General features: G+C 44.1%; 8 protein-coding genes across 8 annotated transcripts; 4 read left to right on the plus strand and 4 right to left on the minus strand.

Annotated features, from left to right (window-relative positions):
- Window positions 1-637: 637 nt before the first annotated feature.
- FA14DRAFT_160308 (RNA-binding domain-containing protein) lies at window positions 638-3601 on the plus strand. Its single transcript, XM_025498615.1, has 2 exons — window positions 638-1656; window positions 1871-3601. The coding sequence occupies exons 1-2, from the start codon at window positions 691-693 to the stop codon at window positions 3515-3517; spliced, it is 2613 nt and encodes an 870-aa protein (XP_025355198.1). The 5' UTR covers window positions 638-690; the 3' UTR covers window positions 3518-3601.
- Window positions 3543-10456, minus strand: FA14DRAFT_188941 (uncharacterized protein). Its single transcript, XM_025501689.1, has 2 exons — window positions 9960-10456; window positions 3543-9592 (listed from the first exon to the last, which is right to left on the minus strand). Exons 1-2 carry the CDS (start codon window positions 10015-10017, stop codon window positions 3597-3599), a joined length of 6054 nt encoding a protein of 2017 aa, XP_025355199.1. The 5' UTR covers window positions 10018-10456; the 3' UTR covers window positions 3543-3596.
- A 79-nt stretch (window positions 10457-10535) lies between these two features.
- Window positions 10536-11573, plus strand: FA14DRAFT_160309 (uncharacterized protein). The gene has a single exon (XM_025498616.1). It carries the CDS (start codon window positions 10570-10572, stop codon window positions 11434-11436), a length of 867 nt encoding a protein of 288 aa, XP_025355200.1. The 5' UTR covers window positions 10536-10569; the 3' UTR covers window positions 11437-11573.
- A 132-nt stretch (window positions 11574-11705) lies between these two features.
- On the minus strand, window positions 11706-13197 carry FA14DRAFT_35617 (uncharacterized protein). Its single transcript, XM_025502231.1, has one exon. The coding sequence runs from the start codon at window positions 13096-13098 to the stop codon at window positions 12010-12012; it is 1089 nt and encodes a 362-aa protein (XP_025355201.1). The 5' UTR covers window positions 13099-13197; the 3' UTR covers window positions 11706-12009.
- A 684-nt stretch (window positions 13198-13881) lies between these two features.
- FA14DRAFT_160311 (uncharacterized protein) lies at window positions 13882-17100 on the plus strand. Its single transcript, XM_025498617.1, has one exon. It carries the CDS (start codon window positions 14376-14378, stop codon window positions 17004-17006), a length of 2631 nt encoding a protein of 876 aa, XP_025355202.1. The 5' UTR covers window positions 13882-14375; the 3' UTR covers window positions 17007-17100.
- Window positions 17101-17116: 16 nt separating this feature from the next.
- FA14DRAFT_188945 (uncharacterized protein) lies at window positions 17117-17610 on the plus strand (the record flags this gene model as incomplete). Its single annotated transcript, XM_025501690.1, has 2 exons — window positions 17117-17321; window positions 17402-17610. A coding segment is annotated over exon 2 (201 nt), but the record flags the coding sequence as incomplete, so codon positions are not given.
- A 2585-nt stretch (window positions 17611-20195) lies between these two features.
- FA14DRAFT_178297 (uncharacterized protein) lies at window positions 20196-24863 on the minus strand (the record flags this gene model as incomplete). The annotated part of the gene is made up of 1 exon (XM_025500834.1): window positions 20196-24863. One exon carries the CDS (start codon window positions 24861-24863, stop codon window positions 20196-20198), a length of 4668 nt encoding a protein of 1555 aa, XP_025355204.1.
- A 1511-nt stretch (window positions 24864-26374) lies between these two features.
- On the minus strand, window positions 26375-27388 carry FA14DRAFT_178298 (uncharacterized protein; the record flags this gene model as incomplete). The annotated part of the gene is made up of 1 exon (XM_025500835.1): window positions 26375-27388. The coding sequence occupies one exon, from the start codon at window positions 27386-27388 to the stop codon at window positions 26375-26377; it is 1014 nt and encodes a 337-aa protein (XP_025355205.1).
- Between the last annotated feature and the right edge of the window lie 423 nt (window positions 27389-27811).

Here is a 27811-nt window from a genome sequence, read left to right on the forward strand (position 1 = left end):
GATAATGAATGAATGAGTGGGGAAGGGGGAAAAGGGTTTCCAGAAGTAAGGGAGATTTTTGAATGAGAGTGTAAATCAAAACGATTGCAATTTGAACAAATTAATTTGGTTGGCGAACTCTGAATTTTTCAAAGACCGAGACTAGGAACGGCATATTGCGTCAGTAATTGAGGTTGCTTTCGCCCACCCGCGAAGTCTTGGACATCCGTGGCATGTTCGGCGAAATATTTGTATTCCGATGTGATTGTTATTCAGCCTTTTGATTGTGCTGCGTGTTTCCCACACGTTTACAGTTTAAAAAAGGATCTTTTTCTCAATGAGGGTGTAGTTTAAATTCAAAAGATGTCACATCCCCAGAATTATTTTAGGATACATCACATCATCTTCACTGCTTTTCTTCTCCTGCACTTGTCACGGCACACAAGATGACGTTTAAGGTTCAATGCAGGTAATGTATATTCATTGCGCCAACTCAATCACATAATTAACATTTTCACGCGGAGGTGCGAGAGGCGTGCCACCCAAGCAAAAAGACGCGAATTTGCACGTGAAGAATTTTTCTCATTTTTTCGTCAGAACACAAGAAATTTAACTCAAGAAGAATGCGAGCCTACCTTTTAACTTTACCCACTGCATATATTTATATACCCTCTCTTCCTCCTTGACACGAGTATATGATGTACAGCAATCATGTCTCGAATCATTGTCAAGAATATACCGGATTACCTTGACGAGAAGCGATTGAAGCAACATATTGGCGCTCATATCGGTAATGAAATCACAGATATAAAGATTGTACGAAGACCAGATGGAACGTCAAGACGGTTTGGTTTTGTTGGATTCAAGAGAGAAGAAAATGCGATCGAAGCGCAGAGATACTTTGATAGAACGTTCATTGATCCCGCAAGAATCAATGTTAGCATAGCCAGGGCAATCAACGATGAAGCTCTAAAAGAAGAAAAAGCCCGTAGAAGAGGAGGACAAGGCGTTGTGGTGGAGAACAAAAACGCAAAAGCAGAAAAGAAAGATGACAAAAGTGGCGAAGAAGCCAAAAAGTCATCTTCCAAAGCAATCTCATTTGAAGAATTCATGGAAGTGATGAAGCCTCGTTCTAAACGCAAAGCATGGGGAAATGGAGAAAACCAAGATGCAGATGCTGCACTAGATCCAGCAACATTCTCAGAGGAAGCACCAAAAGCTGCAAAGAAGAGGAAGTCGACAAAAGAAGATGAAGCAAATGCCAAAGAGGCTGATGAAGCGGAGAAAGAGGTCGCCGTAGATTCAGCTGTCAATGACGAAGGAATGACCGATCTTGAGTACATGTACAAGCGCATGAAAAGAAAGGTCGGTGCAGACCTTGAAGAGGAAGAACAAAAGGCATTCGAGCAGTCTGACGATGAAGATGCAAGCGACAAGAAGAAGGAAGACATAGCTCCCTCTGCTGAAAGCGAAGAGGAAGACGAGGAAGAGGTCGACGAAAAAGAAGCGCAAAAGCAAGAGCGACAAAGGATAGCACTCGAAAAGAAAGCAAAGAAAGACCAAGAAGATGCTGACTCAATCATGGAAAGCGGAAGATTATTCGTACGAAATCTTCCGTTCGAGACTGTTGAAGACGATCTGGAAGAGTATTTTTCCAAGTTCGGACAAGTAGCACAGGTAAGTATCTTCTCTAGAGCAATAAGCACAAATGTGCCTAAAATGATGAACAAAAGTATAGGGACAACCTAGAAGACACAAAAGTGTCTGAGCGGAGAAAAGTACTGGGAGACATTGCTAGTAACAATAGTCTATTTTTCTGATCATGAATGCAATTGGTGGAGAAAATGAACATATGCTTACAAAGAATATCTTCTTCCTCCCTCGACATCAGGCACACATCACGCTAGACAAAGCTACCAAGAAACCAAAAGGAATCGCATTTGTCACATTCGCTGAACCAGCACACGCCCTATCTGCTTTCCGTGCTGCTGACGGTCATACATTCCAAGGTAGACTGTTGCATATCTTGCCAGCCGCTCAAAAGAATGAAAATGCTACCGATCCCAGCACATTAAAGGGAAAGAAAAAGCAAGAGATGAAAGCAAATGCAACCAAAGACTTTAATTGGAATACTCTATACATGAGCTCAGATGCAGTTGCAAGTAGTGTAGCAGCCCGATTGGGAATCGAGAAGACTGATATCTTGAACCCTGAAGATGGAGAGCAGAATACCACGATTAGTCCTGCTGTCCGATTAGCCTTGGCAGAAACAAGCGTCATCAATGAAACACGAGACTTTTTGAAAGGAGAAGGGATCAATGTAGATGCATTCGAAGGCGTACAAAAGCAGAAGCGATCGGACACAGTCATTCTTGTCAAGAATATCCCATACGGAACCAGTACCGAGGTTTTACAGTCCATGTTTGAGAAGTATGGCACGGTGGAAAGGACCGTTATGCCCCCTACTGGCACTATAGCAATCGTTGAAATGCAGTTGCCTGGTGAAGCAAAGGTCGCATTTAGATCTTTAGCATATAAGCGTCTAGGTAATTCCGTTTTATACTTGGAAAAAGCACCAGTCGGTATAATGGGAAGCAAGCCTGTGACGTCTGATGTTGCTGGTAAAGCAGACGATCAAGCCAAAGAAGAGCAATCACAAGTGGCTAACGCAAATCCTGCCGTACCACCCACAGAAGGAACAGCGGCTGCAGGCGCTACATTGTTCGTCAAGAATCTTTCATTCTCCACTACTGATGAACGTCTTGCTTCGGCATTTGGCAAACTTACGGATGTTACCTTTGTTCGAGTACAAAAGAGATCTGTTCGTCAACGTGATGGAAAGGGTGAAGTCAAGTTGAGCATGGGTTTCGGTTTTGTTGGATTCCGATCGATCGAATCCGCACGTATTGCACAAAAACTTATGGATAAGTCTATGCTGGACGGTCATTTGCTCAATGTCACATTTGCCAAACGAGGTCATGATGCAGATGACGAAGTCGTAGGTGGCAAATCTGCAAACGAAGAACGAACAAGCGCTCCTTCCACGAAATTGATCGTCAAAAATTTAGCTTTCCAAGCAACCAAGAAAGATGTTCGAGCCTTGTTTGCTGCCCATGGAAAGATCAAATCTGTGCGTGTACCAAGAAAAGGAATGTCATCCGTCGGTGGAACGGCAGGTGGTGTTCGTGGTTTCGGTTTTGTGGAATTTGTTAATCGAAATGAAGCTTTGAACGCATACCAGGCTTTACGTCATAGTCACTTGTTGGGCCGTCATATGATTCTAGATTGGGATCTGGAAGGTAATTCTGCCGCCACCAGTGCAGACGCTTCAACGGCCGAAGATCAAGGCACTTCTGTTGACAGATTGCGTCGCAAAGCTGCTCAACAGGCTGCGATCTCACAAGCTGCCTCTGGACCAGGCGGTGCACATAAGAGGGGAAAGTTACACCTTAACGATGAGGATATCAAGCAAGCGGCGCTTGACGAGAAACGTCGTGCAGTAGAAGACGATGATGAAGATGAAGAAGAGGAAAATTGATTCATTCTGTAAAATATACAATTTTATCGCATTCTGTATTAATAATAAACACCTTTTCTGTACTGTACAATTTGGATAATCATATCAAACAATTTTTGTTCACCAAACCCACTTCATCGTCATTATTTGCCATCCAAAATACCTTTTCGCCGATCTGTGTAGGATCGTAAGCGGAAACAAATTCGATCAATCCTTCTTGATGAGCGCATCGAATCAAATAGCAAACATCCATCCTTGTCAGTGCACCTTCCCTTTGTAATTGACAAATAAGTTGGGATAATGTTAAGCCTGGATTGATCGTGATTGCCTGTAACACCAGCGCACAACAATCACGCCAAATCCTTTCGATCGGCCTTCCATACATATCGAACCATGGACGAGGAATAATCGCATTTTGTGAGGTTTGCGATTCATCCAGAATAGTCATTGTCCAATCATTCACATAGATTGATGCAACAAGCTTGGATTCGTCCCAGCCTGCCTCAAATGCAAGAGCAGGAGAAGTTTGAAGTAAATCGACAATCAAATCAGCCGCAAGATCCAGCGAGAAACCTTCGTCTACACAGATGGCTTTGACGTTTGATCGAGCAATACCTTCTGGCCCGGCAGATTTCACACGTTCCAAGATTGCAGTCGCTTCCGACTTACTTTTCTTAGCAAGTGTACTTGTTCTCAACCATGATTTGCACGCTTTCTCCCAGCGATTGGCTTTCTTGGCAGTATCAAAATCGTCTTTAGCCCATTCTAGAACAGCTTCTTCTTTTGGTATCTTTTCCAATAGAGTTTCTTGCTCTTTTGAAATGCCACCAAGCATATTGCTCAACAATTCACCTTGTTCAGCCTTTACTCTGACCGGTACTTCCAGCTGCATATCCGTTGTCTTCTTGGCATTGAAAATGTGATTGGAGCTGAGGCGAGAGACAGGCGACAAATCGATCTCCACGTCAACATTACCTCTATCGGCCAGGAGAATGCCGGCTGCCGTTTCGACATTACCCGAAGCACGATAAACTTCCAAACATTTGTCTGTATTGCCATTTTGTATACTTGTAGAGAGAGCTGTAGCACGCTCTATTGCGCTTTCCGTGATTTGCCAAGTGGGAATCGTTTCAAAGTTTTGATCGCTCATAAAAGAGATCCATTCGCTAGTCCATTGGTCCGGATCGCCTTCTACTTGCCTACCTTCTTCATGCTCTTTTGGCTTACACAAGCGTGCAGAGATAAGATGATTCCTAGCTTGTTTGACATTTTGTTCTTCAACACCATTAATCTCATTGAGCTTTTGCGATAGTGCTTCGTCGTACGCTTGGTCTGCCGTGCTCAAGAACATCCTCTTTAACGCATATGCTTCTTGCGATTTCTTTCTGCTTTCAAAGGTCCCTTGTTCTTGCATTGAACTTTTGGGTGCAAGTGTGCCGTCAAGCATAAACGTTGAAAATGCTGCACGGAGGAGATGATCCGTTCGTAGGTCACCTGCTCCATCTCCCGCGTAGTGTCTTGTGATGACGTTGGCATTGTCAAGAACAAGATGCGTATGAGGCGGGCGATCCAAATCGTAGAGTAGATCAAGATTTTGAACATTCAAGGGCAACGATTCATTTGTACCATTCCGTAGCGTTTCCAAAACGGCGAATTTGTCAATCCTTTCTCTCAAGAAGTCAACGTGTACTTGTAGGTCAAAAGCAACAGCATCTTTTGGATCATCGTCTGGCAAAACATCAGTTTGGCGAAATGCAAACCACAACTTCGTCCATTCCACCTCCAATTGAGCAAGATATGCTTCTTCTCCTACTGCACTTTTCAGCTTTTCAAATCTTCTGTGAAGAGCAGTCATAGTGCAAAAAGGAAATATGCGTAACAACGCTTTCCAATTCTTGCGAACGTTTCCAGTGGGATGACGGTCTTGATCACGAGCCCTTAAAATCACGCAGCAATCACGTAAAAGTTCATCAGCCTCCAGCGACCATTCAAATACAGATTTGCGCGACTTCCTCCTCTCATTGAAACTTCTGATGATAACTCGATTCTTCTTACTCCTGTCTCTTTTTGGTGCCTTGCTACGTACCATTGACCGGAAAGTGCCCGTTTCTCCCGTCTCGATGAAATCTTGAATGGCTTGCAACAGTGCCTTTACCTCATCTATCTTCATATGAGCGGCACCATTGCTGTATGCTTCACGAGCAGTGGCCATTCCTTTGGTAAATTGATCTCTCTCTTCTCCTGCAATATCATGCCGTGAGAAGAAAGTATCAAGAAGGTTATCAAACTCATCTCCACGCTGTTCACGCAATTCTCTTGCCCGTCTTTTGATTCTGTTCTCTTGTCTTTTTACTTGATTCAAGGTCAATGGTCCTGTCACCCGCGTGCGACCTTGTGCTGGTGCTCTCTCTCCTCGTCTAAACTTGTTGCTAATGAGATTGTGCATTTCTTCTGTCTTACGATCTGTTTTCGCTTTCTTGATTTCTGCCAAGCCGAATACTCTGCGAAGATGCTGCTGGACAAAAACGATAGGTGTTACGCTGGCATAGCTCAGCTTCTTCAACATGACATGATCGTCAATGTGACTTGCATTGATGCCCAAACGCCGAGCTTGTTCGAAAAATGCTTTCTGAGCTTTGAAAAGACGATAAGAGGTGTCCCAAGCCGACGAAGATTTAAGAATTTTTGCATTGTTAATCCACTGAACCTCTTCTGGATCGTCTGGATTATTTGGCTCATCCGGAATGCCGGTAATTCTTCCTTTGCGAAATTCGTCCAATTTGCCCCAAAAGAGGTGTACGTCAATCTGACTTGTGAACTTCATTCTGTCCAGATGCGGCTCGAAGTGACCTTCCGCGTTCCAGATCGGCTTCTCGAATACTGGTGCGAATTTATACAGCATGTAATTTTCATCCCATTCTACCGGAGCATACTCATCATGGCCGATATACGATACCGGCACCGCAAGCTGCATTTCGCAAAGGAATTTCATGACTGGTGCCAAAGTTCGACGACATCCTGCACCTCCACCATCGCCATCGTCGCTCAATTCGAGCGAATCACGCAGCTTTTTGTCCAAACTTGAGAGGGGCCGTTCAAGAAGTCTAGCATTTTGACTGGCGGAGAAAAGACCATTGTCTTGAGGTGCTGTGGCAAGTTGTAAATATGATTGAAGTCTGGGCTCAAATGCCCAACAGGCCAAATCAACCACATTGTCGCCCTTGATGAATTGATACATGTTCTCGCTGGGAGGATGATTGAGCATCTTCCAGGTCTCTTGATGGACTAGTCTTGCTCGAGCTACCAGTCCTTCAAATCGACCCGTGAAGGCTGATCTGATATGAGGATGTTTGATAATCTGAGCACGGAATCTGGGATTGGATAAGAGATCATCTAGACTGCTGGTCTCGAAGTTCATGCGATACGCTCCCAGCACTGAGCCTGCAAGAGGAATTTCCAGATCACCCTCTTTCAGAATGGTGTTGTCCGAGACATAGCGATGAACTCTGTCATCACCTCGACTGGCCTCCAGCAAATTGGTTTGCTTTGCGTTCTCCAAATATTCGCTGATCCTTTGACCGGAAAGACCTTTCAAGAAGAGCAAAGTTTGCTTGGTGTCTCGGTTTGCAATTTTGATAGAAGTGAATTGACGTACAATTTTTCCATTCTCAATCAAAGCAGCCAACAGCTTCTTTCTTACTTTCACATCCATTTTCGAATTCTTGCGCTTGAAATCAGTCATAGTTGCATTTGCAACGAAATCGGAATACTCTTTATCGAATCTTCTGGCAATGACGATTTGAGCTCTTTCAAAGAATTCCAAGAGCAGTTCATACTTGGCTTGCATCGATACATTAAACCGAGGCGCCCTATTGTTCCTACTACCTCCCACCATGACAATGTCGACTGTTCGATCAACGGGTCTGTCATCATCTTTGTGAGATTGTTCCACAGTCAAATCTTCGTCTTCTTCTTCAGGCGCACGTGGGAGATCTTCCATAACTTGATCTGGCTCATCTTCAGGTGCCTGTGTACGATCCTCCATGTTCTCACCTGGCTCATTTGCTGTAGACGTCACTGTTGCATCTGCATCTCCTGTCTCTGATTGCAGGACAGGGTATGATTCATCAGGATTGTTCGTACTCTTTTCATGGTCCTGCGTCGTCAGCTCTGCTCCGGAGTCGGTCTCGATTCTTGCTAGCTTTCGAGGTCGTCCTCGTTTCCGAGTGACTTCAGGTGTTGATGCTGAAGCAAGCATACCATCACCATTCTCATCAGGCAGACCTTTTTTGGCACGATAACGAGCAGCAGCTGCTAAAGCTTTTGTAGAATAATCCTTTCTAGGCCTTCCTTTAGCCTTGGCAGGAGTTGATTGTGCCGAAGCTGTTTGCTTTTTACCAGGGCCTCGCGTCTTTGGTGTGTTATTGTGGTGCACAAAATTGCCTACATCACTCTCATTCAATCGAATTTCGGGCATTTTTTTGATAGATGACCTTAGATCTGACAACTTCAACTTCTCCACGCTCGCCTTGCCAGAGACTTGATATGAAAGCCATTGTCGCACCCTGAACCTGCCAATCCTCTTCCTTCCTTCTTGGCCCAAAGCAGAGGATATGAATAGATCAGAGTACTGGGGAAGTGTCACTTGTGTCTTTGCAGTATTCAAAATTCGGTCAATATCACGTCTGCGAGTCTCATTGCCTCCAAAGAAGCGATTCAAATCCTCGATCGTCGTTCCATTCGGACCTGAGCGTGCGACTTCCTCCATTAGCTGTCTTTCAAATGGGACTTCCGCCTGAATACCACTTTGGCCATATACCTCAGCTTGCTCTTGCAAATTTGCTTTCAGGGAAGTGATATGTTTTTCGTGTACGGACGTCTTTTGACGATTATATTGAGCAAGACCTTCCTCAGTCAAGACCAAGCAACGACTGTTTTGTGGTGTTCCGTTCAAGTCAATCTTAAAAGTGCGACAGTGTAATAAACCACGGTTTTGCATTTCCTCAACGGCTCGAACGACAGCACGACCTTGAGTGGCATATTCTAATCGTAAGCCGAGTCGAAAAGTAAGCCCTTGACGTAAAATGATTCCTTTTGGCGATTCGACGAGTAAACGTAAGATACGTTCACGCATTCGCATCTTATTATTTATCAGAGCAGCGATTGCGTCTTCGTTTGGTAATTGTGGAAAGGCGGAAGTACCGCTTTGAGTGTTCAGCTCACTTGCAGAGGGCTGCACCATAGATTGATCACCTTCGACATCCTCGTATACTTCTCGTGGATCGTCTTCAACTCCCGTTCTGCTAGTATCACGCTCCTCATCATTCTGTAAGGTCATCTGGCCTGCCATATCTTCTTCAGTCACATGCTGCAAAGTCACGTCTTCTTCTTCATTATGTTCCTCTTGTTTAGCTTCGGCCCTTTCTCCGTTTTGTTCTATAGAGCCATCGAGGATCATTTCGTGTGAGTTGTAGTATGAGCTGAGATGGGCGAACTTTTTTGCAATAAGATGATTGTGCATACTGTTCCTGAGTTTATAAACCAATCCTTTTTCGAGTAGGTTAAGCATTTGCAAATACAAATTTGAATTCGTGATCTTTAGGTTGGACATGATTTGAGGAAATGAAGCACCTTGCCCTCTTTGACGCATGATATACACCATGACTGTACGCAAATTCGGAGTCAATGGAGCTTGATTCCCCGAAATCGCCCTTGTGATTGATTTTTCGTCAGCAAAAAGACGCAACTTATCGCCATGTCTTTGTTGAAGAGTGATGAAATCAATCTCACGGGCTTCGATATCCTCATTGATGAATTTTGAAGCTGTTCCTGAAGCTCCTCCTTGATTTTCATTCTCATCATTGTCTTCATCTGAATCATCACCAGCTTTCATTTTAGTTGCTCCATTTATTTTCTCTTGCTTGACAATGGAGGACGAAGAGCCGACGAAGCTTCCGGCATGAATGGTTGGATGCTGCAATGCGATCGCGATTGCATAATCCCGCGCATGTCGATCAAATTGTATTTGCTCTTCATGTTTTGCCTTTTGCTGCTCATATTCATCGATAAAAGAATTCAACCGTTCGACAGATGAACCTTTTCCCACAGAGGATAAGGGAGGGATTAGTGTCAGTATATGCTAATCATCAGTCCATCAAAACCCTGATCAAGGTGCGAGCAGGTATAGTGCCCGCGCGCATGTATGAATGAGTAAGCGCGTAAAAAGTACTTTTTGCATCATTTGATCGTCTTCAACAGTATTCGAACTTGTTGCTTTTCCTAACGATGGCTTGACCAAATTGTCAACATTTGTCATGATGGACAATCTCGTCAATTCAGATCAGCATTTATTGTCGCTAATTTCGCACTAATGTGATCGTGATCGACATTGACGAGTGATGACAACAACACAGTTCACTTCGAAAGACAACTAAATATTTCACATCATGATCATCGCACTTACCTTCATCTCCATCAGCAGCAATCTGTTCCACCAAATATCTGGCTAATTCGACAACCATCTTGTAGCGAGATCACCATTCCATCCTACAATGCAAGAACGAGAAGTTGACAAACGCTCACCAAATTCTAGAAGTGGATGTGGATGTACCTTCTGAGCCAACCAGTGAAGGTGATCGGGTGGTTGCTTTACCTCTTCTCAATCGTTGGACTAGGTCCCATGAATAGGGCCAATATAATTGCGAATTGAATATTACTGGAATAAAAAAAGGACAGTCCAATGTGCTCCTTGCGATCAGACGGATTGGCCTAGTGATGGCGGTATGAACATCGAGAAGAGAAAGAATGATGATGACTTTCTTCTGCAAGAGCACGGACGGACGGACAGTGTTTGAGCGTCAATTGATGCAAGCCAAATAAAAAAATATTAATGTTCACTGATTCATCTTCGTGCATGCATGCCCACAAAAAAAAGTAACACGACGCGTACAAGCAGGCAGGCCGGGAGAATGTATTTGAGTGTGAGAGTGTGTGCCTTAAGAAGTAGTGGAGAGGGAAGATGGTATTCCAACTACCATAACCATAATTCTTCGGGCCGTAGGTTTGTGCTCTTTATGAGCTTTGCAATTGAAGATGTTATCCTTATAAGGGCATCAACAAGTACGGATGAGTTCAATTGGGAAGGAACAGATGCAGAGATTGAGCAATTCGAAGCATTAATAACATCGTGCGAAGAAGGAACAACGGCAGAAGAGGCTATCGCTCACAATGTGGGGTTGGATGAATTGACTTACCGAATTCGACTTTCAAATGACATCTGGCTAGATGTGAGAACGAAAGTCGTCGGTGCGAAATATGAGCCGCAGATAGGCCTACACGGTCCTTCCCTACAGAAAGATGTATGGGAAAAAGCAAAAGCAACATTGGACAATTTGTACAAGAAAGCAAAGGAAGAAAGCATTGATAATATCGTGTTTGATGTGTATACTGGCCTGCAATCCTACACGACGACAGAAATTCCACAAACAAATGAGAGAACTTCACAATCACCTGATAACCACAGCACTGCAGACGAAAGGAAGGGCTCTCAGTCGTCCAAGGTGGAAATGTTACGTGTGATCTTTTGGACTCATCATTTGAAAGCACCTTCAAAGAAACGTGATATGAATAAATGGTGTGCTGAGCTACAAGTGTACGGGCTGGTAAAAAGTGGTTACCCTGGATTTCTGTGCTTCGAAGGAATGAGAGAAGATGTTGAAGAAATTGTCCGAAGGATCAAAGCTCTTCAATGGCATGCAATCACTGTTAAAACAGAAACTCCTTACTCTTTTGAAGAGAAAAATACACAAGATATACAGTCAATGGCAATTAGACAATGTTTATTGGCCAAGACGCACTCTGCAAAGGGCAAAAGTTCATCAGATGTGGTACGAACTTCGATGGATGAAGTAGAGACGGGAGGCGAGCTTGTTCAAAGGTGAGTGATTCCGAGTGGCTTAATGCATTCTTTATGATTTATAGCTCACACACACATGCCCTGCAGACTACGAGAGGCTGGCATTCCAGAAGACGAATTGTTGTTTGCTTTGAACTTACGATCTTAAGAAAGTTAGCAGAGATACCACTGATGTGCTTATAATCGATATTTATTCGTGTATGATAAAATCTTGTATACTATTTATATAAATCTGACCTCGAATTCTTTTCACTCTGAGTGACCATGTTTCACTTCTTGTGCGTGTTTGTGGGGAGTTTTGGAATTGTGCAATAGACCAAAAAGAGATGTGCAGTTGCAAGCGAGATGCTTGATAGATTGCTTCGAGTCCATTGAGTCCGACAGATCGAATGCGAGCGTGAATTGGTTCGAGCTGTTGAGCATAGGAGAAATCCATCCTGCAAACCACCGTTGACGTGCACATGTCAAATAGGTAAATGCACATTCCTGGAGATGTAGAGAGCATGGTGAGGGTTGGGCGAATACATTACAGAGACTTGCTGGTGTAGGGAAAGAGACTTGAAAAGAATGATAAATTTTAGTCAAAAGTGAAAGATTTCTATGCGTTTGCTTGAGGAGGAACGGGTCCTGCACTTTGTCCTTGAGCATCATCGATGTTATGGAAATCAAGAATTTCGCTGTACATCATCACCTTCCATGTATCAACAGGCAAATCGGCATCATTGAAACTCCAATCGAATGCTTCTTCAGCTTCAGGTTCATCGGTAGGGTCGTGGTAAGGCGCAAGGTATGGATGAGATAACGCCTGTGCTGCAGTGATTCTTGTTCGTGGGTCAAACACGAGCATCTTCTCTAGTAAATCCAATGCTTGTGGATCTTGATTTTTGAACTTTTGTGAGAATGGAACACGTTGTCTTTTGGGTAAAGATTGAACGAATCGTAGAGTATTTTCGCTGCAGATCGTTTGTATAACCTCATCTGGAGGTGTACCGAGCAATTCTGTGATAATGGAGAATTGATTAACGTGATCCTTTCCTGGGAAGAGAGGTCTTCCTTCTAGCATTTCAGCAAAGATGCATCCTGCGCTCCAAACATCTACCGCAACATCGTACTTTTGCCATGTGAGCATAATTTCTGGTGCTCGGTAATACCGTGTGCTGACGTATCCTGTCATCTGAGGGTCTTGAATACGTGCCAAACCGAAATCGCAAATTTTCAAATCGCAGTTTTCATTCACCAAGATATTTGATGGTTTCAAATCACGATGAACGACACCAGCGGAATGAACGTATTTGAGTCCTCGTAGTATTTGGTACAAGAAGTATTGGATGAATTGCTTTTCCAAAGGTCTGCTTGTCAATAATCGATGCAAATCGGTACCCAATAATTCTGTGACAAAATAAATATCTTCCAGTGGAGAGATGAAAATATCCGAAAGCGAGATGATGTTTTCATGTCGAATATGCTTCAACAATTTGAGTTCACGATAGGTTCTCTTGGATAAGACAGGAGTACTGAAAGGCTTCATAATCTTTTTGATTGCGACTGATGTGCCAGTCAATTGATCTTTTGCCGAACATACCAATCCAAAAGCTCCCATACCTACAGGCTGAAGATCAACATATCTTGTCGTAACTTCAAACACTGTACCGAAAATGCTCAAACGAGCAAAATCTGCAGATGCCATTTTTGATGAGTGTTGTTATCGTGTATGACCTGAATGCTTGTTGTTTGGGGTTGGTGTGATTATCAGTGTTGCTTCCTCCGATGATATTCACAGTCAAAGCAAAGTCAACACTGTTGCTTTGATAAGAAGTGATGATCCAGTAACGCAAAGGGGGGATGATGGTAGGAATGGCTAATCAGTGAAATCCATCCCTTTACGCTCAAAGAAGAGAGAGTGTGTGTTGTGTGTGTATGATTATGTACTCAGGCTGCTTGTGCTCCAATGTGAGAAAAGGGCCGTCTTCCATTTCAAAATGGAGCGCCGCCGAACAAGTTTTCAATCTTTTGTTTTTCCTCTGGAAAGGTGCGTTAATCGCCTGTGCGTCAATAAACGCGTGTTGTTTTCCTACGCTTACCAGATGCATACAATAATGCTGTGCACACTCACACACACACACGCTTCAATTTGAATCCGTGTCTTGTTTTTTCTTGGGCCCCTTGTGTGTATTTTTTGGCCTGGGCCAGAAGAAAGTACGTACGTACACATTTATCTTTTGCTGGCGAAGTACATCGTGTCGGTGTACGTAATTAAGCTTGGGTTTTAATGCGTCGGTGGCTGTTTAAAGTGGAAATCTAAACAAGTCGATCACATTTAGCATAAACAGAGCTCTACTGCAGTATATCGCTTGAGCCGGAGCCTTGATGCCGATACTTTGTCGGATTTAGACTGCCAGAAGATTGGTTGATGCTTGTTTAAGATGCATCTTCCTTCTGCGTGCCTGTTTTACAGTATAGCCAAAGGGGTAATGATGTGTGTGGCTGCCTATCCTTTCATGACTTCTTCAATGCGTAACCATTCTATCAAGATCATAGGTCATTCACAAGGCCTTCGATCAAAAGTCGACTATTGGCAGAATATCTCTATCTAAAGCACAAATCTCAATCTCGATCAAGCCTTACTCTGATAATAAAAATGTCCGAAGAAGGTGCGGCAGGCACAACTCAAAGAAGCTTCTACGCTGCATTGAATGAATGATTGTGTGTATGCAGTGCGGAAGATGTATTTTGTCTTTTTTACACAGGTGCCCCGCACATAGGATTTCTTTTCCTCTTTTTGCGCTGCGCCGGCACTGACTGTCGCGCATTGACTTTTGCCCTTTCCGGGGAGACAAAAGTAGGAAAAGCTATAGAGATAGAAAGTCAACCTTCTTGAGCTAAATCATCAACCCTCAACGATCACCTACACATCGACACTTTCTACTACCTCAGAAACCATTCATCTTCCCACACAAAAGCAGGATGAGTGGTGCAGATACGGCCACTGGACTCGTTCCAAGCGCATATGCGGATGCATTCGTACGTGGCCCACCTCGTGAAGGCGTTCAAAGGGTTCAGAATAGGTTGCACAAAGCCAGAATCTTGGCAGACGAACTTGCGGATTATTTCGCTGCTCGTCGTGAATTGGAAAGTACCTATCTCAAACAATTACAAAAGATTGCTAAACGGTCTTTCCTTTCCGATGCAACCGCTTTGGGTCCAAACTTTCTTCCCGTATATGAGAGATTGATTGCCGAGATTGGGGAAGTAGCCCGCATTCATGGAGATTTGGAAAAGAAATATGAAGTAGAGTGTGAAATGCCAATCCGCCAGGCAAGTCAAAAAGGAGATTGGGGACGGATAAAGGAACATGATGACAATCTGGCAGGAACGTTGAAGGAAATCTCCACATTGGAATCGCAATTGGCAAAAGATCAGAAAAAGGTTGAAGCAGCTTCAGCAAAGAAAGCACAACAAGCACAACAAAAAGTGCAGGAGACCGAGAGATCGTTAAGACAAACGATGGAGCTATGGGAAACTGAAGCGCCCTTTTCATTCGAAGCCTACCAAAGAATTGATGCTTCACGTTTGGAACTGATGAAGGAAGTCGTTGCTAAATTTGAAACTGCTCAAAGTGATGCAGCCACAAGATTGATGCAGATGACTGAACAATCAATGCAAGTAGCGCTCAACTTTGAACCTCAAACTGATATGCAAGAATTTGTACTGAAGAACGGAACTGCAAAAGGTGCTTTAGGAAGACCTACAAATGGAAGGGGCAATCGCGCTGCAGAGGATTCTTTGCAAGGAGGAGGTACAGTGAGACAAGGAAATGCAAATGCTTATCCCACTTCAACAATCACACCTTCAGCGCCGATTAATCAACAAAGTAGCAATGGCGTAAGCGAATTTGGACGTGCTGTTCAACCTTCATCAGCATCCCTGCGATCGGTAGATCGGCCAGAAAGTCGAGAACAGACTAACACTCCAAGCAAGAGCGGCGGCAGTACCTTAAAGAGTGCTTTGACAAGATTTGGCCGAGGTAAATCAAACAAAAATGCCAATGAGGCTGCATCTTCCAATTATGGAACACTATCTGAAGGCCCATCAAGCATGGCACCACCAAGCGGTGCAAGAGGAATGCAACGAGCAGAATCACAAAGAAGTCTTGATTCTCGTTCTGATGCTGATACTTCAGCCGCTTTACCTGGCAGCTTAATGGCTCCTATGGCCCCCACTACTCTCTCATCAGCAAATACACCATCAAGGATCCCGGCCGCTCCACCTCAGATCGACGCCGAGGGATTCACAATCCCACCCGCCAATCGAGACAGGAAACCTTGGGAGAATGAAAACACGGCGGATGTATCGTCACCCTCTAACCTCATGGATGACGATACTAGCACATTCAGTGATCCAAACAACGCAGCTTCCAAGGTGGCAGCGATGAGTATCACTCAACAACCCATCCTTGAAGATGAAGCGTCTGATCAAGCTGCATTGGAAAGAATGCGATCAACTCTACTTACAGCCAGATCACCAGCCATGCCACCACAAAGGAGGAATACGACAAGACGTGATCGCAGGGATGTACGTAATACGACATACAATCCAATGATGGAAGATGGTGCAGGAAACAGGATCAGTACATTTGGACTTTCAAACTTTACCGGTTCACCTGCTCAGACCAGTAGTCCTTCTGCCTTTGTTGGTACACCTGGCACGGGACCTGAAAGATCACAAAGTATTGTTAGTAGCGGATCTGCTTCAAATGTCGGTAATGCAACCTTGGATTCCATCGCATCTGCAGGACCGATTGCTAGTGGATTGAATGGTCAAATTACCGAACGTGTTAATGTTGTGACAAATGGACGAACGGTTTCCAAGATCATGGTCGTTGGTGAAGTGAGCATTTCTGTTCGTGATATTCCTGCTTCTGCGCCTGTTCATCTTCGCATTGATGATTTTGAGCAATTGGAAAAAGCTGCTGCTAATCCACAATTCCTCAAAGAGTTATCTGGCAAACCCGGTGAATACACTCTCGATTTAGGAGCAATTGCTCGCTATAGCGGTGGCGCCGGTGGCGTTGCCGGATCTGGTCGTGCAGCTGTGCTGAAATATCAATTACACGTTCCACAACACAAGGCAGAACAATATGTGCCATTGAATATTTCGCCTCAATGGAGATGTGAAGACAATCAAACTTCGATCTTGATCAATTATTCTAGTAATTCAGAATCTAGACTGGTCTCTGCTGCACAACCAGTTGGAGGAGCAAATATTCAAGATATCACCATGTCTGTCGATATCACTTCATCAAATGTGTCGAATATAATGTCCAAGCCCAATGCGACTTACTCTGCTGATCAAAAGAAGCTATTGTGGCGTTTGAACGAACCACTTCCGGTCATTGGTGGATCATCTGCTGCTCAAAAAGCATTAGCGCGTTTCCAAGTTGGCAACAAGAGTGAGATCAAGCCGATCGAGGTACGTTGGAAGATACCTGGTTTGAGCGTTAGTTCATTAGGCTTGTCCCTTATGCAATCGGACAGCGTAAGCTTTGCAAGTATTTCTCGACAAATCGTTTCCGGTAAATATGTTGCACATCCTTGAATTATCACTTTCTTTCGGACCTAGTTACTTGTGCTTTATTTTTTATACCAATGCTGTACTGCCAATGCGAAAAAAATGTCATCTTGTTTGCCTAAATTACACGGACTGCCCAAGGATTGTGAAAGAGGCATGAATTGGTTTGCTGAGTCGAAAAAGGACTCGTGTGAAACATACGATTCTCTTTTGATCACATCACACGAAAGAGATAAAAAGGCAGTAGATTCACAGATTCTTTTCTCTTGACCACAACAACTCCATCTTCAAATCATCAATCTTCCTTCAACCAAGTTCAACCCAAGATTCTTTACTTCTGAGGTAAGATCGGAAAAAAATGCTACCGTGATGATGAATTGCACACTGAAGTATTTAACCCTATCCTTCTACCTCCATGAAAGAAACATCATGAACGTCAAACTTCTCGTTTCTTTGGTATTTGCCACGACTTTGGCTCAATTAGCCATTGCTGGTCCTACTGCTTATGGTATCTGTCAAGCTGGCTGTGCTAGCCCTTCGGTTGCCTGTTATACAGCAGCAGGTGCCACTTTTGGTACTGTTGCAGCTGCCGCTGCGCCTGCTGCCATTCTTGGTTGCAATTCTGCTTTTGGTACTTGTCAAGCAGCTTGTGCCGCCGCTTTTTTGCTTCCGACACCCTGAAAGGCAAACAAGTATCGATTCAAAAATTTCCGTTAGTCATTTCTTGAAGTCTACCGATATCCTTTATCTTTCGAATCTGATGCATTTCTTTGATTCCATCTGAATTCTGTATTGACAACAAAGCCACCGTGAACTTGATTATATGAGTGTCATGTCTGAAAGAGAGTGAAACTTGAAATTTACTTTAAGATTGTGTGATTGTCACAAACCTGTAATGTTCATTCCGCTCAAAATGCAAGTGTGCTCTGTTTATTATCCGGCTGAAGAATTAGTCACCTCAATATCCTCTGCTGGACGGAGAAGTGAAAAATGTGAAAGAGGAATAGGCAGCGTTGCTAAGCAGTTACACTGTGGTCGCGAGATTGCTCAACCAATTTGATCATCCCCCAAAGGCATAGAAAACATAAGTGTTCGCATCTTTGTCTTTCACTACAACAACTTCATCTTTCAATTCATCATCTGCTGCTCAAAAAGCATTGGCACGATTCCAAGTGGGCAACAAGAGTGAAATTCGGCCAATCGAAGTACGCTGGAAAATTCCTGGTTTGAGCGTTAGCTCATTAGGTTTGTCCCTAATTGAAACGGACGGCGTCAATTTCGCAAGTATTTCACGACAAATCGTCTCCGGTAAATACGTTGCTCATCCTTAAATATCACTCTCTTTCGGACCTGAATGTGCTTTATCTTATACCAATGCTGTACTGCCCATGCGAAAAATGTTACCGTGATTGCTTGAGTTAAAAGGAGATGTCACAAGAATTGTGAAAGAAGAACGAGTAATACTGCTGAGTCGAGAAATGAGTCGTGTGAAACCTACTTTTCTCCTTTAATCACATCATACGAAAGACATAAAAGGAAGCAAGTTTTTGATCCTTTTTTCTCTTCACCACAACGACTTCATCTTTGAATTATCAAATTTCCTCCATCCAAACACATTCAATCTCACGAAACCTTCCCACCTGACAAACTAAACCAGTTGAAAATGCAAATTGGTGAGTATGGACACGATTGCAACCGTGATCACGACAGACATGCTGACACATTGTGCCTTCCTTCCCTTTCACCTCTTCCAAAGCTTCAAACATGAACAAATTTCTCGTTCTCGTCACCATCTTATCTTTGATTGGTTTCGCAGAAGCTGGTCCTTTAGCATATGGCATTTGCCAAGCTGGCTGTGCAGCCGTAGTTGTAGCCTGCTATGGCGCAGCTGGATTCACATTTGGGACTGTTTTAGGTCCAGCCGCTCCTGCTGCCATCGTTGCCTGCAATTCCGCTTTCGGTACATGTGAAGGAGCTTGTGCCGTCGCTTTCTTGCTCCCAACACCTTAAGATGCAAGTCAGACGTGGGTCAAGGAAGCCGGGTAATCTTTTACCGGCGATAGCAATGTCTTACTAGAAATTCTTTCGCTTTCCTTGATGTCTTTCTGTTTTTGTAACGATCTCTCAAATCACTGTTAATACTATCGTATGAGTGTCACGTCAAGAAAAAGCCTGAAAGTGTGAAAAGTGAAAAGCATCGAAAGACACTGTTTATGATCATGAGTCTACTTAGTCAAACTTTCAAAAGTCACATTGTGCTTTATCCTGTAATGCTCTATTCATGCCTCGGCTGAATTTGGTCACCTTAATATCCTCGGCTCATCGGAGAGAAGTGGGAATGTGAAAGCCAGAATAGATAGCGTCGATGAGCGGAGATAATTTATTCAATTTGCTCAGTCTTTTTGGTCATTCTCTTCAAAGGTATAAATTAATACGTTTAATTTTCACCTTTCTTTTTCACTACAACCACTTCTTCTCGTGACAATCGATCAAATCTTCAATTACATTCACACTTGACAGAAAGCTGTCGAACGATCGCCACCGATTGGCAAGTATGGGGTCGCATTTTGCTACACGGACAGAGGACTTACTTCCATTCTCTTTGACCTCCTTCTAGATCACCATGAACATCAAGATCTTCTTCATTTGGGCATTTGCTTTAATTTTAGCTCAAATTGTCTCTGCCGAATGTTCGGCTTACTATTACTGTCAAGATTCTTGTAATAATATCAAAGATGCATGCTGTGGAGCAGCTTCTCTCGTATTTGGTACATTGTTTCCCGACTTTGCAGAATATCTCATTTCAGGCTGTTGTGCTATGTATGACAGCTGTATTGCTCGCTGTCCAGCTCAGTATGAATCAAAGTCCTAGACGCAGGGTCACAAAATCAACCATAGCATAATTTTCTCCAAGATTCTGACTACAAATACCATCGATAAAAATGATTTTGAAACGTCCTGAGTGTTCTATAGCTTAGATCACATTCTCTTCTCAATATTTGAAAACGCTAATCATTCACAAATCAAAGAAGACTACATAGGTTCATCGGAAAGGTGAACAACAAAGAGCGAATAAGAAAAGGGAGAATAGATAATGGAAAAGGAGACAAAGGATGGGGAAAGGTACTAAAAGGGGAAAGATGAATAAAGACAAAAAGAAGTACTAGATTTTTTTAGACATAGAAAGTGAGAAAGATAAACGAGATCTTAAGTCGTTTACAAACCATTGCGATCGCCACCGTGTGGTAAAGCAGATCCAGGTGCGCCAAACATACCGCTTCGAAGAGGCAATTGCTGTGCATGAGCGTTATGACCTCCAAAAGGACTCATAGGACCACTTGCATTCATTCCACCAAGAATGGACTGTTGGTGAGAAAGCGAAGACAGATTCATTCCATGTTGTTGGGGATGTTGCTGTTGATGATGTTGCGGCATTCCCAATTGAGGAGCATGTTGACCGATCGGAGTAGAAGGTTGCTCAAACGCATATCTGGCACGATCCCATCCTGCATTCACATTTGAAGGACCACGCGACCATGGGTCAATACCTGATGCATTCGAACCTGGCGCATTATTGCCTGCACTTCCACTGCCACCATGCATTCCACCGATAGCGGAACCAAATGCTGACATGCCAGAATTTCCATTCGGTCCCGTTGGAGATGTTAAGTTAATTGGACTTGTCATTCCACCAAGACCGGCAGAACCAGAAATCGAACCTGAAGGAAGTCTACCGCCACCGATTGCTGATGAACCGGGCGCTCCAATGCTGCCACTTCCACTACCGCCACCAGCAACAGGTCCAAAGGAAGAAGCCCAAGGACTATTGATCGAGCCATACGCATTCCTTGAACCAATTGCACTGCCACCAGCAGCAGAGCCAACACCGCCAAAGAATGAACCTCCAGGGGATGCAGTGACGGGCGCGTTATGACTGATACGTCTAGGTTGTGGCTCAACCAATTCATCATCAGCTCCCAACGCAGAACTTCCTAAGATACCTTCTGGCAACATCGAACTTCCACTTGTCGACTCTTCATGAAGCACATCACGAGGTCTACCGATAGGTCCAATTGGTCCTGGAGCAGGTCGCGAAATGGGTCGATGAATGTTTGATGCTGATCCTACCTGATTGATGGGCATCTTACCATAATCATCTTGCGATGCAGCACGGGAATGGTTTGAGCTATTGCCCAAAACACCTCCGATCGGACCGATTGGTTGATGTTGCTGAGGAAGTGCTTGCTGTTGCTGTTGATAAATCGCATTGGAAGATGTTGGTGGAGAAGGACCAAGGTTGAGCGATCCAATGGCCGATGCAGCAGCATTCATGTTCGTTGGCGATCCCAAATCAACGTGCTTGTTACCAAACGTAGGCATATAACCATTGCCATTCGATAGCACAGGTGGCGAACGGATACCAGGAGCTCCAAAGGACGCACCAAAACGGGAACCTGTGCTTTGTTGTGATGGCACCGGTTGCGATGTTTGCAATGTAGTGGGCGGTGAAGTGGGAACATGATTTCCTTGCACGCTCTGTTGCGGTACAGCTACAGATGATGTCATTCCCGGAGAAGGCGTCGCGGACGACATGGAGCTTCCACTCGTAATCACCGAGGATGCAGACGTAGCCGTGCCATTACTGGATGAAGGTGCTGCTCCCAATTTAGTTTGAGCCGCATTGCTAGCCGTACTGCTACTTCCTTGCACGGGTTGAGCTTGCTGTTGAACAGGTGGTTGAACGGGCGGGCGTGGCAACGAAGCAGGTAACGTAGATGGCTGTGAAACAACGCTCGTAGTGGGACGTGGAGGTAGTCCTTGTGGTGGTGCCGGAAGCGAAGAAGGATTTGAGCTGCCAGATACGCCATTCGATTGTGAAGGTAAAGCAACAGCAGCAGCCCCACTGGGCACTCTTGCATTCGAAGGAACAGCGTTACTCGCAATTCGTCCATTGGCAAGAGCATTCTGACCAGATGAAGCAGAAGATGCAACTCTTGACCTTTGTTGTGTAACAGGCGACGTACCACTTTGCTGAACAGTTGCAGGTGCTCTTGGTACGGCATGTCCTTTAACGCTAGAAGGGGAGACAGGGATTGAAGCAGATCCTGGTGATGCACGACTTGGAGATTGAGCGGCTTGTTGTGCTGCTCGCTTCTCTTCAGCTGCAGCAGCTGCTGCTTTCTTTTCACGCTCCTCTGTCTCTTTCTTTTGGCGAACAGCAGCTTCAGCTTGCTCCTTTGCTTTTTGCTGTTCACGCTCTTTGGCCTCACGTTCAGCACGAATTCTCTCTTCCTTCTCACGTTTCTTACGCTCCTTCTCCAGCTCCTTGGCCTTTTCTTCCTCCTGTCGCTTTCGCTTTTCGTCTTCCTTACGCAAGCGTTCTTCCTCCTTTGCTTTACGTTCAGCTTCACGCTTTTGTCGAATTTCTTCTTGTTTCTTCAATTCGACTTCACGTTGTTTCTCTTGCTTTTCACGCACAGCCGCTTCTTCTGCTGCTTTCTCTTTCTCAATTCGTAATCGTTCTTCTTCCTTTTGTTGTTTGGCCTGCTTTTTCTTATCTTTCTTCTTTTGATTCTCTTTGGCCTTCTTTGCTTCTTTATCTTTTTCAGCTTGATCTTCTTCTTCTAGCTCTCGCAAAAGTTGCAATTGACGTTCTTGTGCAACACGTTCGAGGTATGCCTGCAAAACACGTTGTTCAAACATTCTAGCAGCAAAGATTTGGAACATCCTTCTACCTTCTTCCATCCTTTGTTCGTCTGTTAAAGGATCATCGTCCAAATCATCTTCCTCTTCGCCATCAACGTCAGTATCACCGCCGACAGCATCATCGCTACGATCATCCGGATGATTTGATGCATGGGCTCTTCGATCAGCCAATTGCTCCATCATCTCGAGGAACTTACGGCCGTCGTTGCGTAGAAGATCATCGGCAACAGTGAGAATACCTTTGACAGTAAGTGAAGAACCAAAGCTGAAAAAGTCTCCAGATTGTCGAGCATTGGGTCGATCAGTGCGACGGCGACCGGTCTTGCTCAAATCGGGATCATCCAACTCATCTTCCTCATCCTCTTCATCTTCGTACTCATACTCATCATCGTATTCGTCGTCATCCAACTCTTCATCATCATAACCATCGTCATCTTCCGGAGGTAGAGGATTTCGCTTAGTAACAGGAGGTTGCAAGTTTCCGCGTTTTGCGCTGGCCTTTGTCAAATTATTTCCGCCGATCACCGCTCCTTGATTGTCTAAAGCGATACTTCCCGGGAACGGACCAGGACCAGGCGGAGGTGGAATTTGACCATTTGATTCTGTATGTTTCTTCAAATGACTTGCATATGCATCCAATTCATGATAATAAGCATCATAAAGCGCATCTAACTCTTCCTCGATCGAATGTCTCTTACGTTGACAGATTGCACAATGACAGCCGTGCCTTTGTTGTTCTCTTGTCCTTCGTAAAACAGCATCCTTTTCTTCTCGAATCAAACTTCTACGATCTTTCTCGCTTAATCTCAACCAGTACCCTTTAATCCTCTCCCTTTCCTCTGCATTACTCGAACTCCACGAACGGCCATCCACAGCGTGTTGGCCATTCACCGATCCGTGTCCATGAGAGCTAGTTGCAGCTGATGCAGCACGCTTTCCAACCCCATGTCCAACACCGTTCGTTGCCGGTCTTGCTGTATTGGCAGGTGCTTTTCCGGCTGATGCATTGAACGTCATCGGTTGCTTGCCTGCAGCTCGAGAGCTTGGCGGAGGAGGTGCTTGATTGACTGCAGCAGCTGCTGCCGCCTGTCGTGCTGCCGTTTGATTTGCCGTTGTATTATTGGACGGATAATTCTGCGTTGGCGCTGGCATTGGAGTGTTGGGCATTCGAGGTAGTGGTGATGGATTGGAAGGAGGCGGTCGGGTTACCAGTGCTGGCGCATCATTTTGCAGAGGAGAAGAGACGTTTGTCGTAGCTGTTGCTCCAGACTTCTTCTTCTTTTTCTTCTTATTCTTTTTCGAAGAAGGAACAGATTCGACATAATTGTTGTTCGGATGCGATCCGTTCATCTCTGCTTGCAGATGTGCATCTCTGGGATCCATAGTATTGATCGATGCATGATTGTGCGAATGATGGGGATGATCGTAATCGTGCGCATCCAACTCTTCTTCCGAATAATAGTCTTCATCAAAATCGCCGTCATCGTACTCGTTCACCAACACAACAGGAGCGGCAGGAGCCGGTAAAGGCTCACCAGGAGGTTGAGTAGGTGGCGGATTACCATGATGTGAATATCCGTAAGCATTGCCGTTCAATGGATTTGGGTTCGAGTTGGGATGCGGATGAAGGGGAAGAGGTGAATCGGAATGAAGTGCCAAATCGGCAAAGATTGATGGGTCGAACGGGAAAGGCGGGTAAGCGTTTGCATTCACTGCTCCATGGTTATTTGATGAAGGCGAATGCTGTTGAAGTTGCCTTTGCGATGCATGCGCTGCTTGTGCCAATTGTTGCGCCACTGCAATCATTGCTTGTGTAGATGCTTGACGAGCGTTGGGGTCATTCATGTTTCCTGACGCAGCTGTTGGCAATTGACCGATAGGCAAAGCATTTCGAATGAACGTTCTGAGATGAGCCGGAAGAGATGTCCAGTATGCTTCATCATCAGGTATTCCTTGTGGATCTGCTTCAATTCTTCGGTAAAGGTCACTTGCAGTCGCAATCAAATCGGCTTGTGCTTGAGCGGTAGCGGAGAATGTATGATTCGAGGAAGGTGGTGGCATACCGAGAGCGTCGAGAGCATCATCGGTCTTTTTTGCCTTTCCCTTTTTCTTCTTTTTCTTGGCTGCTGCTGCTGCAGCGGCGGCGGCAGCAGCGGCTGTTTGATTTGATGGTTGCATATTTGCTACACCAAAAGGGATTTTGTACGAATCAAGTCGTTCTTGTTCTTTTTATCGGATCAAAGAGAAGTCATTCGCTTGTGTTTGAGCAAGATGATTGAAACTGTTGCAATAAATCTCTTGAACTAGAGAATCTTCCAACTTTTCTACTTCCGATACAACCTGTAGATTTTGATCTGCAAGCCTGTACCTTCCCTTCTACTTCGAATTGAGACTTCTCAAGAAGATTGTCGAATTCGGGGCTACTCAATGACGCTCTTCGGCGAAACAGTCGCTCAATATCCGATTGAATTACGAAATCTATCTTTTTGTCCCACAATCGAAGAAATTGGATCAGGAGGTTAAAGTCGAGACAGCCAACCCTTTAATCGAAAAAGTCGAAAATCTTGTTATGAGAAGCGCAATGTCTGATTCTGTTTTCGAAATCAGACTTGTCGTTTCGTTGATTGGTACACAATTGATGATATGATGTGTATAAGAATGAGCAGGACATTAGAAGTCCAGCAGGCAATCAATCCACAATCTTTCTCTGGCCTGTTGCGCACTTTATGGGCATATGCTATAGTAGTAGTCTACTCACACACTCCCAATTCTCGGCTCGTGTGTTTGGCTTTTGTGTGTGTGTGTGTGTGTATTGCAACGCTAAATAATAAAAATGGTCAATGCCGCCAGTATTGGAGCGAAGGGAGGGAGGGGGGAGAAACACATGATTTAAAAGATTGAATTGCTTATACAATACTGTTTGTATTCATAAAATTGTATTCAGCGCCCATGCTAATATACAAAACATTTGAAGCCAAGCTAATAACCCTTCTTTTTTTTTTCTATTTTCACTTGACCGCTCCTTCGCTAATCCGCTTCTTTTTTGCGCATAATAAATGGGCCCGACATGGGCGAGACAAATTATAGGCGAATTGTATTGACACCTGTGCAGTGCCATACATTATCAACCTTGATTGGACTCATAAATGCGCGCTGCGCAGCGCACAAGCTGACAACAATCAACTATTGGCCGTTGCTGACCGAACAGGTACGACCATCAAAGTGTCACTTGATGACGATGGAAAAAAGGCACACCGCTACAGATTCTTGAAATATTCTTGAATGATCCTGCTGCTTGAATAAAAAGTTTGATTGGAAAATTTAAAGAATAATTTACAAGCACTACAAAGGGAGAACGCGCCCTGGGCATATACAGATATCATGTGCTGTAATCATCTTGTACTTCTCAACATAATCCCTTGATTGATCGTATGAGAAATCGTCTTCCTCATGATTATTTATCTCGTTTTTCGTCAATATGATCGTTAATTGGTCATGATGACACAATTTATCCGCCCGCTTGCGCTTCTGCGGTTAGCACGTGAAGTAGAGCGGACTGCGTTGGTGTGTGAGGCTAGAATAGCCTGCCTCGTTCAGCCACAGCGCGTTAACAGGGACACTACTGTACAAAAGGAAAGGTGACCATGAAGTTGAATAAACAAATATGTACCTCATGTAATTTGCTCGTCTTACATGCTTATCATGCCATGATAAACAGCAAATGATCGATCTTTTAGCTTTGGTGCCATTGGCTTAGGTTGAGGTCCAGCGGCCAAAACTCGATCGACAGTATTTGAATCGTCAGTTGTTTGTGTTTGAATTGAAACGGGTGATTGACCATCAACCGTAAGTGGTTCAGCTTCACGTATTGAATCAAATCGTACTTCTTCAGCAAAATTCCTCATTTGATATTTTCGATTGCCAAATGTGCGTAACTTTTTTGTCCAACTGACGCCATTGCCATTATTGTTAGGCGTATTTGAATGTTTTGGATCTAATGATTTTCGGATCGAATAATGCCGTTTTAAAGGTTCATCATCATCCCAGCCAATATCACGAACTATTGATCGTTCGGTTGACGTACTTTTGAGACTCATTGCGCGATGTCGATCTTCGGAATGCATTTCTCGTGAAGTGCGATAATGTTCTTTTGAATGCATTTCGCGTGATGTTCTCCTGCTTGATTCATCAATCTTTAATGTCAACATATGACGAAGATGATGCGCATATGTATCAAACGTGACTTTCTCGCCGTCCGATCCTAGATGCGGCCATTGTAACAAAGCAGAAACTGGCCTTATTGCTTCATCTTTTGTTGTGGGAGGTGATCTTATTGGTTCTGACTGAGGTGATGTAGGCGAGGGTATCCGACTTTCAACAGACGATCTTGGAGAGATTGAAGGCGAGGCGAGCGGTTCGTCCGTATCTTCTCTAACCCATCCGACCTGTTTTGCGCGTAATCGAATATCCTCTTTTGCGCCTTCGTACAAAGGAGACGAGAGGAAAGAATCCGATTCACGTTTGCTTCTTTGACTGTGATTTATACGATCAGGAACGGAAGAATGTTGTGGAAAGTTAACAAAGCGAAAAGCATCATCTTCTCTAATCTTTTCTTGAAGTAAAGAGAGCAACAAAGGCGATTGCATCTTTTCTGTATCAGGACATTGTGATGGTGAGAAGCGAGAAACAAGATTGTTTCCCATGTTGTTTGTTACTTGTTGTTGGGTAGCTGCAATAAACGAGGAAATCAAACTCCTTCTTTTAATGCAACATGGCGTAACAAAAGAGGCAAGAGTGGGCAACTCATTCCGATCACATTTCATACTTGATTATTATTCTCTCAAAGTGCCTAATTTTAATTCACCATCAAACGGCACCGTCATTTGCAGGCGCATAAAAATAGCAAATCGTCTGAGCGGAAGTGACCATGCGCCTTTATGAAGTGTGATGCACGAGCCCCTTTTTCACTTGAATTTTGATCAATTTATTAGCTTTTTGGTTGACGATCTTCTTCTCACATCATCTTCCATATCCGAAATGAGTTTACCGGAGACAGTCAACTCGCTGGGCTTAAGAAAAACTCGGTATACTAAAGATAAAGTGAAAAAATGCTATTCTATTCTTTG

Source organism: Meira miltonrushii (genome assembly GCF_003144205.1).
Source record: "Meira miltonrushii strain MCA 3882 unplaced genomic scaffold FA14scaffold_2, whole genome shotgun sequence".
NCBI classification, from domain to species: Eukaryota; Fungi; Basidiomycota; class Exobasidiomycetes; order Exobasidiales; family Brachybasidiaceae; genus Meira; species Meira miltonrushii.

What these genes read in the sequence shown, in the direction of transcription:
- FA14DRAFT_160308 (XM_025498615.1), top strand. Translation starts at nt 691, where the DNA reads ATGTCTCGAATCATTGTCAAGAATATACCGGATTACCTTGACGAGAAG. An exon ending in AGTTCGGACAAGTAGCACAG is followed by an intron (nt 1,657 to 1,870) that starts GTAAGTATCTTC and finishes CCTCGACATCAG; the next exon opens with GCACACATCACGCTAGACAA.
- FA14DRAFT_188941 (XM_025501689.1), bottom strand. Translation starts at nt 10,017, where the DNA reads ATGGTTGTCGAATTAGCCAGATATTTGGTGGAACAGATTGCTGCTGAT. An exon ending in TGCTGCTGATGGAGATGAAG is followed by an intron (nt 9,593 to 9,959) that starts GTAAGTGCGATG and finishes CTGTGGGAAAAG; the next exon opens with GTTCATCTGTCGAACGGTTG.
- FA14DRAFT_160309 (XM_025498616.1), top strand. Translation starts at nt 10,570, where the DNA reads ATGAGCTTTGCAATTGAAGATGTTATCCTTATAAGGGCATCAACAAGT.
- FA14DRAFT_35617 (XM_025502231.1), bottom strand. Translation starts at nt 13,098, where the DNA reads ATGGCATCTGCAGATTTTGCTCGTTTGAGCATTTTCGGTACAGTGTTT.
- FA14DRAFT_160311 (XM_025498617.1), top strand. Translation starts at nt 14,376, where the DNA reads ATGAGTGGTGCAGATACGGCCACTGGACTCGTTCCAAGCGCATATGCG.